At 35.1% G+C, this 13,474-nt stretch overlaps 1 protein-coding gene across 1 annotated transcript in view; it reads right to left on the bottom strand.

Moving 5' to 3' along the window:
- DPYD (dihydropyrimidine dehydrogenase) overlaps positions 1 to 13,474 on the bottom strand; it is an 821,342-nt gene that overhangs the window by 568,145 nt on the left and 239,723 nt on the right. The window contains exons 6-7 of the mRNA XM_007462610.1: positions 13,075 to 13,271; positions 6,461 to 6,542 (exon numbers count right to left, since the gene is read on the bottom strand). Of these exons, the coding sequence (XP_007462672.1) occupies positions 6,461 to 6,542; positions 13,075 to 13,271 (279 nt within the window). The remainder of the gene's footprint in view (positions 1 to 6,460; positions 6,543 to 13,074; positions 13,272 to 13,474) is intronic.

Here is a 13,474-nt window from a genome sequence, read left to right as displayed (position 1 = left end):
GGAAAGATGGTGGTGGTCCATGTTATACTTCTGTTTTATTTCCCAGTCTGGCCCTGCTGAGACTAGATGATTTCTGGAGAATGACTGTAAACTCCTGCAGGCTTGACCAAAGTGAAGCCCTGACTGCAGTGTCTGTGACAGATGTGGTATTATTGCAGATTAGTAAGGTCACAGGTACAATACACGTAGCCATTGATATGATGAATGCACACTTTTCATCATGTTTCTGTGGAAAAGGGATCAGAAACAGTTCACATTCATGGGGGAAAGATAAGAATATTCATTTACAGGTTTGCCTCAGGAATATGTCAACTCTCTTCTGTAATAATATGTATAATCTGAAACAATCTGGCCATACCACAGAACATCATAGTGATCCATTACACTGAGAACATCATGCAGATTGCACAGCATAAGCAAGGGGTAGCTAGTATGCTGGAGACTTTAATATGCCTGCCCTCCACAGGGCAGAAGATGAACCTTATGAAGATCAGGGACTAGCCACTTGAGTGAAGTAAAGGGGTCTACTTCTCAGGTATGTGCCAGTATATACTCTCTAAAATACATGACTTCGCTGCAATTTTGCACTCATTTCCCATTATAAATAAGGAAGCACAATGTCTGGTAGGTTTGAGTTTTGAAGTCAACATGTTCCTAAAAACAAAAGTCTCTAAACTGATTCATAGCAGAAGAACAAAGTTTACCCATTAAAGCAATAATTGCACCTAACTTGCATAGAGTACCTAACTAAGTGCAAGACTCTCTTCTAAATACTGCATAGATGGACTTCTTTCATCCTCACAATAGCATTATGAAGTAATATCGTTATCCTCATTTTACAGATGATGATACTAAGGGACACGAGAGCTTTGACAACCTTTACCAAAGTCAAATATGTAGTTTAATTGCAGAACCAGCACGTGTAAAAGCTATGCTCTAATGTCTCTTGAGAATGAAGGGCAGAACCAGCACCATCCTCAAAGGCAGAGAACAACATACTGCATGTGGAGAACTACTTGAAAATGTAGTGTTTCTGGGGTATAAAGTGCAAAGCAAAGAAAACAAAGAGAAAGTAGGGGGATAAAATGACTTTGGATATAACATAGGGGGGCATTTTTGTTTTACTAAAATACTAGTTCTAATTTTATTGGCAGATAAAGGAACCATTTGAAAGTTTACAACCAGGGGACAACCAAGGTGAGATTAACAACTAATATTCAGAACTCTGGAACATATCAAATACCATGAAATAAACTGGACAATTAAATAAACACATATTATTAAAAGTACTTAATACTAAGTATCTAATAGTGGGTATTACTATTAGAGTTAGTAAAGTTAGATGCTATTAAAAGTAATGGATAATGAAGCTTTAGAATTTTAATTTATTTTTCAAAGAGTAGATTTTTTACTGAACTATTTCTGATCATAAAGAAAGATAAAAAGTTCTAGTGCTTATTTTTTGAAATGACCTCAATACCAATATACAATGAAGGTTAGACATGAAAGAAAACTACAGGTCCAAATATTCTAAATAAAATTTTAGTAAACTGAATAATACTACAATTTCCAAAGTTGAGCTGGAGTGCCCTGCCAATGGGTCTATCAGTGGAAGTGATACTCAGAATATTTGACTTTAGGTTTCGTTTACTAACTGACTCAGCAAAAAAATTGAAGAAAGACCCCCATCCTTCCTGAGGTAGTGTTTGTGTGCATGTGTGCATGTGTGTGTGTGTGTGTGTGTGTGTGTGTGTGTGTGTGTAGCTGAGTAAGTGGAGTTATGTGATTTATCAAACAGGATTGAAAATATTCTAATTTTTCCACCCTGATAGAGTGAACATGTCCCTGAATTTGTAACATACAGAAAGGATGCACAGGCATTTTGCGTTTCTCAGTCTGTTTCCACCCTAGCAGGCAACAGCGTGCAACTGAGGAAGGAAAAAAGTTGAATTATACTTTTGTGTATCGAAAACTGGAAAGACAAGTAGCTTTACTCCTAGTGTTAATTTCCTGGGAATGGGACCAGTAAGACTTTACTTACTGTAGTCAGACATTGTGGGACAGGGGGAGGATAACCATCACTGTGCAGTAAGTAGCTCCACGGTGCAAATGAGAACAAAGCAATAATAACAATAATCAGTGGAGTGACAAGCACAAGGACTCTTCCCTATGTTGGGGAATCTAGTCAAATTTCCCTTTTCTAAAGCATAAAACCCCCAAACATTTGCCATCAAATCCAAAACTCACTCTCAGAAAGAACAGGAGAAAGATTCTTTGACAAAATGTTAAAATTTTGCTTACATCATGCCTTAGGAAATTGGACCAAGACGTGTAAAACTTAAAACTGGTATTATATGACAACTAACAGACATCAAAACATTTTGTGGCTGATATACTATGAAGTCCTAAGATTATTTGTTAAATATATATGATGTTAGAAAAATCACGTTATGGGCATTTTGTTTGTGTTTTTGCTCCCTTTTCTCCCATATTTTTTATATATGTAATATTTCCTGTCATAATTTTCTTAGATATGGATTATAGCATATATTAACCTCCCTCTAATGGCTTTAATAATATATGCCTGGGTACTCAAACATCCCAGCTAAATTGAGAATAAAATTTGCTCCACATCAAGCTTAGTGTAAGAGTTATTACTATTTCAATAGAAGGGCTGAATATAATAAGCCCTGAGCCAAAGTTCCACCTAATATCTACTCCGGGACTTGACAAAAACTTTCTTTATGCATCCATAATATGTCTTCATACATATAATGATATTTTTAATGTAGGATTAAGGTTTACAACTTTTTCGGTGTGGAACTCTTTTTTGAAATGAACTACGTGGCACCCATTATTAAAAAATACAGATAATAATGTACATGCTCTTCACATTTTTGATAGAAAATTTGGCTAAATAGACCAAGTATTTCCAGACCCTCTAACATAGAAAATAAGATAAAATAATTTTAAAACTAAATTCAGCTCTTTTTAGACACAAAATTATTTTGTTGGCTCTTATTGCACATGTTTCTCGCTTTCCAGTAGAGATAAAATATGATATTAGTTTTCAATAACATCCTATAATGATGGAAATGCTTGTTGCAAATAAACATAATGACAAACAAGATGATATAGAAAATTTATCAAGAAAGATATCTCAGAAGACAGAGCTTCCCTGTTGGCACAGTGGTTGAGAGTCCACCTGCCGATGCAGGGAACATGGGTTCATGCCCTGGTCCGGGAGGATCCCACATACCGCGGAGCGGCTGGGCCCGTGAGCCAGGGCCGCTGAGCCTGCGCGTCAGGAGCCTGTGCTCCGCAACGGGAGAGGCCACAACAGTGAGAGCCCCGCGTACCGCAAAACAAAAACAAAAACAACAAAAAAAACCATCAATGTTCTGTTTCTCATAAAAAGACTGAAATCGGATAAAATTTTCAAATTTAGCAAAAATATAAGTATCAAGACAATATTCTTACCAATAATAAAATAATGAAATACTTGGAAATTTATTTCTATAAAGCTAGCATAACTCTGTAACCAAAATCTATAGCATAGCCAAAACTCGCAAAGATAACAAATAAAAAATAAAGCAAAACAAAGACAGACTTTCAGTAGCTTTGAAACTCTATAAAGCGAGCAACAGAATCTATTAAAACTGTATTCACAGTTTTAATATTCAGTGCATAAATAAGTGAACGCAAAAGAATTTTTTAAAAAAACTCATAGAAAAAACTTAGTTCTAGATGTACAGATATAATAAAACATGATGCAAAATGTATATATTCCAGAAATGCAAAGATTAATATAACTCAATACATTATCTGAACATAGACTTTCAAAAGGGGCAATTAAAAAATTTAACACCCCTCCTCTGTTAAAATAAAACAAAATAACTTAGAAAATGTTACTATTCTAAGTCTAGAAAATGAAAACATTTATTCAATATGATAAAAATACTATTTCATAGATCAGAAAAGATGCCATGCATTACTACTTTTATAACATACTAGTGACAATGAAATAGTGGAAGAAAAATAAATATATATATAACATACAAATAGAGGGGTTTTTTGTGACACAATTTTTGACTGGAAAAATTCATCTTAGAATAAACAAGAACTAATCTATCAGCTATTAGATACGAAATAAATTGAAATTACTCAACAAGAAATTTAGCTGAAGAACACAGTTGGGAGGGAAGATGATGAATTAAACTAAGTTTATATATGATGAGTGTATGTTATTTGGATGATAAATGTGTTCATTAAAGTATTAAGATTACAGGACTGGAGTTCAAAAGAAAGATGGTTCTAGACAAGTCCTTAGCACACCTCTAGGCAAAAGTAAATTCTCAATAATTATTTATCAAATAAATGAAACAAACCTATTAGAAAGAGAAAAAAAATCAGATAATAACCAAGATAATGCTAGATCATGAAAGCTAAAAATACATACATACATGAACATAAATGCATTCACAGATACATACATGCATGTATACATATCAGAATATATCACATGCTGCACAGGAGCCAAACAGTATAAACCCAGAGAAAAATTTGGTTCATTGCCAGGAAATTATTGTTGACTTTAAAATATACAGTGTTAGTTGAGAGGTAAAAACGGAAGGCAGGTTATAAGAATTTGGTGATGAGAAAAATGTGGTAACAAGTGTAGAACATTTTTAAAAATATATATCCTTTCATGGATGAAGTTGATAAGTCATAAAAGATGCAAGCATTTCATCAATGGATGCAAGTCCTCAAAGCTGAAAAAGAACTTCATTACTGTCTCTCCTCAGAGTGATGGACAAGACAGTATTAACCTTCTCTTTAATTCAGGTTCTAATTCTTTCCTGGTAATTTAATAAATTCATAGGGTTTAAAATTCAAGTGTACAAAATGATGATAAAATCCTTCCTACACCTTCCCAAAGGCAATCTATACTATCAGATTCTATACATTTCCAGAGCACATATATTTCCAGGCATATATAAGCAGATATGTTTATATTTTACACAAACTGTAGTAGCATACTTTTCCCTTGGAACAAATATTGACCAAGGCAAGGGACATTAATTGACTTTGTCAAGGTTATCTGACTATAAAATTAGAAAGTGTCATAATTGTAGCTGAAATGTACGTTTTCTGGCACTCAGTGAATTGACTACTATTATGTCTTGAGTTTCCTAGTAAGAGAAATGGGTATGCCCTAATTTATGCAATATATCTGGTATGGTAAAAATCAAATGCAATTCTGTAATTACTTATAAGATGAATTCAGAGGTGTCAAACTAATTTTTGATTCATCTTCAATTTGAAGTATCACTTAATATATTAGTTTGAAGTCTCAATAATCATGTTCTTATTTAATGAGATTTAGGTAAGAACTTGCATTCAAAATGAAATACATTTAACAAACTTTTCAGAGTGTATTTATATAAAGCAAGTAATCACCATTAAATCTATTTTGAACACTATTTTTGAACTCTGTTTTCATAAAGTTGTGCACATCTGTACGGCATACTTGCTATAAGATTTTTTGTTTGGTGATTATGTGTAAACGTTTCATCTCCTAACCATTGCCAAATAAGATGTAATTTATAAGTGTAAATGCACAAAATACTGTTTTGAGTGTTTCCCTTTTAATTGGTTATTTTAATTTTTATTTCTAAATGCAAGAGCCATGAATAGTTTGTACTTTTCAAAATAGCTCCCATATGTACTTACAGAATGTATTATGTAAATCATAGTACTTTGTTAATCTATTATCTTATACCTATTACAGAAAGGTCAAATTTTTGAAATAAAAATAGCAAAATGTTCAAGTGAAGAGCCAGAGTATGATACTCTTAAATAATACAAAAGAATAGGAATATCTAAAGTTATATTACGAAAGTAAAATGTATTAATTTTTTGACCATCTTTAAAAGAACACAATATTTATTTCACAAAACAATTAAAAATACAGAGCTGTTGCTTTCTACTTGCCGAGTAACTGTTTATGTTGAAAAAGAATTATCACATTAACACTATTGACATTACGCGTATAGTGAATAAAATAAACCTCTGTAAGAAATTATGTTCCAAATTGTGAAATACAAATGTTTCAGAGTCCACAAAACTTGCATGAAAAAAACGTGATTAAAGCAACCAAATCCTTCTATTAGCTGCACTGAACCCCTAAAGCAATTTAGGAATTTGTTTCTTACAGACAATTAATCACATGCAGGGGTGCCAGATGAGAACTATTGATTGCCCTTTTCCAGGCTAGTGGCATTCAGACAGTAGACAGACAAATGCCCTAAGCAAGGAGAAGCATCTTTCTGCTTCTGCCTGGTGTAGCTTTTAATTGTTCTTTCCTAAAGTGTGTGACATTTTGTTGTTAAACTTTAGTGTAAAGCTTACTCCTTTCTTTTGGAGCAATACACATGTAAGTGTTATGTTTTTCACTTACCTTTACACCAAGGTCCTTCATAAGCTCAATCTCAAAATTGACTACATTATATGGTAGCCGGAACTGAGGGATTTCCGAGATACTGAAAATAAAAACGAGAAGCATTTGTGGGAAAATCACCAATTTAAAAAATGCAACATGTCTTTATTGATCAGTATTAAAGGAATAAGTATCTCTTCTGAGGGTATTTTCATACCACATAATGTGAGTGTGAGGACATCCACATTTTTATATGCATGACAGAATTTGATATGGGTTTCAAGAGAAACAGTAGAAACTGATGTGAAAATAAATAAAAACAATGAAAAACAAATAGTGAGTAGACAATTGGCCTATACTTTTAAGTTTATTACAGTATTTAGTTGATTTACTTACTAACACTTCTATAAATTCCTAAGAAAAGAAAATCTTAAAAAAACAAAAATTTGAAAGTATACAGTGTTTAATATACATATCATATATACATACACACATATATATTCTATAACTATACCTCTAGCTTGTTCAAATTCAAATCTGTAACTTTGTATTATCATGCTGTTCAGGACATTACAGAATAAGTTCTGTAATGTGATCTACAGAATATTTTTACAGTAAAACAATCTTCTATGAAAGCAATGTGTCCCAAAAGGGTTCAGTCATTAAAAAGTAATCCTACTTGATATCAGTGCTCATTGTTTTCTGTCTTCAAATACAAGCACTTCAAGAGGTAATAGTTCATACCTAGTATTAAAGGTAAGTTCAAACAACTTTTCAATATCTTATAGCAATAAAAAGGCTACATATGTTCATGAATATACAGCAATTCACGTAGTCATTCATCTATTCATCCAACAAGCATTTACAAAGTACCAGGTACAGTGTTAGCTGCAGTGATTTAATGGTGAATTTGACCAAATTACCACTTTTAATAAGCTCTCATTCTTGTGAGCAAAGATATATAAACAGATCATTACAATAGAATGTAGTACATTCAGTGAAAGAGCTATATCCAAGCACTATAGAGATTGATTTGTAAAATAAATAAATAACTGTTGAAGATGAACTTTCTGGATCATTCAGTGCAAGGTCTTCCAAAGTGCATCTGTAGTCTTTTCATTCTTTGGTGACTTAAGAACTTGATTATTCAATTAATTTCCATACATCAATCAGCAAAGCACCATGCTCATCTCAGTGCTATAGAAAATGCAAAGTACTGAACAGTACAAAATCAAGGTCCTATATTAAAGGAGCTTTCTATCTAGTTAGGGTGTAAGATTATACATAAGAATGACTTAGGGCATAGGGTAAGAGAGAAAAACCTCCTAAGCTGATCTTTGGACAACCACACTACCTCAGCGGTTATCATAATGCTCTGGGCACCACACAGGACTCTGCCTTTGTAGGGTAGCAGAATATGCCCCTCCAAATATGCCACTTAGGCACAGGATTATTTTGAGCTGAAGATAATTAAGAAGAAACAGATACAAGAAAAGCTCTCCAGTCCCCTATTATCTGCCAAAAAGCAGCACATAAATTTGCAATGGTGTGTCTTCCTTTCCTGTACCAAGAAGGGGGAAACTCTTAATCACCAGGAGACAATTGTAGACCCTTACCAGCCCAAAGATGGGCACCAAGAGGAATTTACATTACAAGCCTTACTAAATAACTCTTACGTTCCATTAGTTTCCCCCATATATTTACCTTCTCACAGTTTGCTGTCCCTAAAAGCATAAACCCCTTTTCCTTTGCCTTGTCACTTCTCCACAAATTTATCATTCTTTGTTAAGTTGCTACATAGGGGCATCCCTGGTGGTGAGGTGGCTGGGAGTCCAGCTGCCAATGCAGGGGACACGGGTTCAAGCCCTGGTCTGGGAAGATCCCACATGCTGTGGAGCAACAAAGCCCGTGCGCCACAACTACTGAGCCTGTGTGCCACAACCACTGAAGCCCATGTGCCTAGAGCCCATGCTCTGCAACAAGAGAAGCCACTGCAATGAAGAGTAGCTCCCCCCACTCTCACCGCAACTAGAGAAAGCCTGCACTCGAGACCCAACACAGCCAAAAATAAATAAATAAATAAATAAAATCTATCTTTAAAAAAAAAAGATGGTACATCAACCTCAAGTTCTGACCCCCCTTCTCTGAATGACTCATCACTGAGTTCTCCCACATGTATGTACAATACATGTGTTAATAAACACTGTTTTTCTCCTTAATTTGTCTTATGTTAGTTTATTTCACAAGGCAACTACTGACCTAAGAGGATAGAGGATATTTTTTTTTCCTCCCTGTACCTTCCAAGGCTAAGGAGAAAAATTCTTAAATAGTATGGATTATATAAGTAGGCACAAACAGACAACCAGTCTTGATAGGCCTGGGGGTCTGCAGAAGAGAGACTGAAAATGGACTAACATTGGAATCTGATGAAAGTCCTCAAAAGGCTAGACACGAAAGCAAAAATTCTAGCTAAATAAACCAACCACAGCAAGGTGAGCCTCTAAATACAGACAGATACACTGTGAGGCTGAGGACCTTCCTCTGACTTGGGATTTTTATGGGCTCTGAATGGAAGTATACGATATGTAAGACAAAAAAATGATGCTAGTTTAGACCAATGGTTCTAATTTAAGATATGTCTCTGAAACAGCAGGTTAATGAAGCAGGAACAATTTTTCTATTGACCAGAAAGAAAGGAGAACACTCTCAACCTAGCAAGAAGAAACCAGAGCAAGGAGGAAGTATAACTCTGAAAGCTGAAGTAGCCAGCAGAGCAAATGGAACGCCAGGCTGCTAGGGCTTGAGCAGCTCTGCTTAGAATCACATACTGCCCTGAAAGCGTTGTAGCCCACACTTACTTAGCACATGTGTTATGAATAAATGTGTGAGAATCACATTTCCAAGCATCTTCTATAGGAAATAAGAGTAATGTGAGATACTAAAAAGAGATTTGATCATAATCAAGTAGGCAGGGGATAAGGAGGTAGTTATTGATTGTTATAAACATGACACAATTATATTCACCAATGGATGAGGTCAGCAGACAGATGGGCGATACACACACACACACACACACACACACTCACACACACACTCTCATGGTCCAACGTGACAAGTATCAAATACCAAATGTGAACGAGAGTGTTTCAAAGGAGAATTAGCTTATTGCAAGATCAGATAATCAGGTGAAATGTGACATATGATCAGCTTTCAGACAAGTGAAGGCATCTCAAGATGAGGAAAATGATAAGGAAGGGGGAACAGAAGGGGGAGGAAGGGAAAAAAAAGTGTACATGCTGTGTTCAGGGGACGGGCAATGGAGCAGAGGGGTGTCAGCAGGCTTTAACAGGAACACTACCACCCCAGATACCAGGCAAATTCCTCCTCATTTCAGAGCTCTAAATGCCGTCCATATGTGATGGCACCTACATTTTTATCCTCAAACCTAAATTCCAGACCTTTATATTCACTTGGACGTCTAATAGGTATCTCAAATTTTTTATACCCCAAACTAAACTTTGGTTCCTCCACCCCAACATACGTCCTCAGACAACTCCTTCCTATGAGCTGCTCAACCCTAAACTCGTACTCTATTCTCTTACCAGCATCACACCAAGTCCAGGTGCAGGCAATAAGGAGGTGCACTGTTTTCAGATGATTTAAAAAGTTATGAAACTGACAAAAATAAGCCTTTTTGTATTATCACCATGAGCAGGTAATTCTAAACAAGTCAGTGATATTCTAAACACTGTCTCCCCCCAAAAAAATTCTTTGGTGGATCTAAATTCTAAATAATGGCTACAGTTGCTACAGAGTTTTAATAATAAATGTTTTTAAAATAAATATCCACATGTGTCAGGTCTACAGTCTTCCGCTCTACCAGCTGAGCTACTGAAGGTGAAGCAATTATACCCCAATAAAGATGTTAAAAAGATGTGTAAGCTTTAAATAATCCCAATTTTATTACCCATTCATTAATAAACTGAGTTCTACAGAACAGTTAATATGGAGAACTCCAGTTAAACAGCAACCACTGGCACATGCTGATTCACCTACAAGCATATTCCTCATTCCAATGGCCACAGGCAGCATGTGTCTCCACCCCTGCAAGACTACGTATTCCAATGTTTAAACAGTTGATCTGTGATTGATAAAATGATAACACATGAAGCAACATGAATCTACTTCAATTCTATCATTTTGTGTGACCAGAAGTTTTTAATTTGGGTTTAAACTTTAAAATAGTGAAACTGTGAACTATACCTTTAATATTGAAATTATTTTGTTTTAATTGCTAATATTTTGTTTTATGAGAGTGAATAAAAATAATTATAATCACCAATTATTACATAATTCTCTTTGAAGATTATTTTATTGTATAGACTAGAGGATAACCATATTTTAAAAATTATCTATTCCATATATCAAATGCTCTAGGGACAGCACTAAACTGCCATTTTTGAAACCCCCTCATGCATTTATAAACACCTGACATACTCTATATTCGGTTTATTGTTGCTTTATTGTCTACCCCCCCCACTACCAGAATACGAGCCCCATGAGAACAGGCACTTTGCTTTATTTACCTTTGTATCTCTAGGGCCCGAGACAATGACCAGCACATAGTAGGAGATCAATAAATAAAAAAGGAAGGAAGGAAGGAAGGGAGGAAAGAGGGAGGAAGGGACAGAGGGAGATTACCCTCAAGACTGCATATTGAGAAAGGGGATACAAGGATAGAAGATGGAATTTAATTGAAATGGTTACTTCCCAAGTTTGTTGTACTTATAAAAACAAACTTTCATTCTTCTATATGTGCTCTTTTAACAATCTAAAGTTTTGAAAGAAATCTTCCTTGTGGCCACAAATCCTTTAGTACAATCAGTGGAATGCCCAAATAACCTAAAAAAAAATCGTTCTTATATGTTCATGTTTCTTTCATCTAAATGGAATTAACCAGTAACAACCTCCTTCCATTCTTTTTAAAGCACGATGCTCATACTCCGATAGAACTTTGCTTTAGTTTATTACGCTAAGGTACCACACTTTAGATTTGTGTTACATCACACATGTTCTCAAAATATTTTCTGTGACCAAATCTATTTCACCTACGGCTTCCCTAGTGGCGCAGTGGTTGAGAGTCCGCCTGCCGATGCAGGGGACACGGGTTCGTGCCCCGGTCCGGGAAGATCCCACATGCCGTGGAGCGGCTGGGCCCGTGAGCCATGGCCGCTGAGCCTGCGCATCCGGAGCCTGTGCTCCGCAACGGGAGAGGCCACAACAGTGAGAGGCCCGTGTACCACAAAAAAAAAAAAAAAAAAAAAAAAAAAAATCTATTTCACCTAAACCCCATTTCCTTATTGTGAATCCATAGGTTGTCTTTTTGTTTTGTTGATGGTTTCCTTTGCTGTGCAAAAGCTTTTAAGTTTGATTAGGTCCCATTTGCTTATTTTTGTTTTTATTTCTTTTTCCTTAGGAGACTGATCTAAGAAAACATTGCTAAGACTTATGTCAGAGAATGTTTTGCCTCTGTTCTCTTGTAGGACTTTTATGGTGTCATGTCTTATATTTAGGTCTTTAAACCATTTTGAGTTTATTTTTCTATATGGCGTGAGTGTTTTAAGTTCATTGATTTACATGTAAGCTGCCCAGGTTGCCCAACATCAGTCGTCGAAGAGATTGCCTTTTCTTCATTGTATATTCTACAGAGTTCCATTTATTTTAAATAAAGCAAACTCCATCCAATTTCTAAGCTTAATATGAATTTCTGAAAATCAGATACAAAGTGAATATTTTCCATTTCAGTGTATGAATCTTCATGGGAATAAATGATTATGTGACTGAATCCTGGTTTAATAATGATGCTGATTAATAGTAAATAATAATATGGTATCTATGAGATAAACACTGCATAAATGTATATTAAAATGGAACATTTTTAGTAGACTCTAACATAATTATAATCAAATGTAAAACTTAAAGAGATTGGAGAATGAAAATACGTGACCAGGACAGCACATCTGTGTACACAACAAAATGAATCATCCAATATTCTGTGGAGTTTGGTTTCCCCATCTCTAATTTGCATAATTTTCACATATATATATCGCCATTAAAGGAAAGATTCACAGGGGTGAAATAAGCTTTCTTTTTTTTTAAAAAAAGATTTTTTTGATGTGGACCATTTTTTTAAAGTCTTTATTGAATTTGTTATAATAGTGCTTCTGTTTTATGTTTTGGTTTTTCTGGCCGTGAGGCATGTGTGATCTTAGCTCCCTGACCAGGGATTGAACCAGCATCCCCTGCATTCGAAGGTGAAGTCTTAACTGCTGGACAGCCAGGGAAGTCCTGAAATAAGCTTTCATATGATTGGTTCCTCTATTCATAAAATATTTTGCTGAGATTTCTCTTAAATTCACAGAACTAGACAGAGAAATTTTAAAATAAATATTGCTTAAAGCCAACTGCAAATTTAAAGTGAATAATGAAATCAAAATTTGAGCATTTGGAAAAAGAACACTTAAAATACCATCTGTGAGCCTGAAGTTCCTATACGATTACAAACCAACAATATTCATAATCATTTTACCCCATCATTTTTGACACTGTGAACATGAAAGAAATGTAGGCATTACCTTAAACCACCAACGTATTCTTGTTTTTCAAATATAGTGATGTTAGAGTAGCCTAATCGAGCCAAGAAGGAAGCACAACTTATACTTGCAGGCCCAGCACCCAAAAGAGCAATCTTTGCAGAATAGGCTTCAGGCATTTTTTCTGGGGGAGGCAGAAAATGACTCCTGATTTGTGGGATATTCATTGCTTTGAACACCTACGGAGAAATCAATTGGCATGGTTAAAATTTTTAAGCTAACTTTTACATCCTCAAACATAGTTTTAATGTTTCCAATCCATTTGTGCTTTTCATAGAAATAAGCAGTACATTTTAAGTATTAGCATACTTAGAAGTTATATTGGGTCAAGCCGATGGCAATTTATGCTTGACTAACTCTTTCTCGATCTTTGAAATTCCTG

This window comes from Lipotes vexillifer, unplaced genomic scaffold (assembly GCF_000442215.2).
Source record: "Lipotes vexillifer unplaced genomic scaffold, Lipotes_vexillifer_v1.1 scaffold826, whole genome shotgun sequence".
Classification (NCBI taxonomy): domain Eukaryota; kingdom Metazoa; phylum Chordata; class Mammalia; order Artiodactyla; family Lipotidae; genus Lipotes; species Lipotes vexillifer.
Note: the sequence above shows the minus strand (reverse complement) of the source record. Positions and strands in the feature narration are given on the sequence as shown.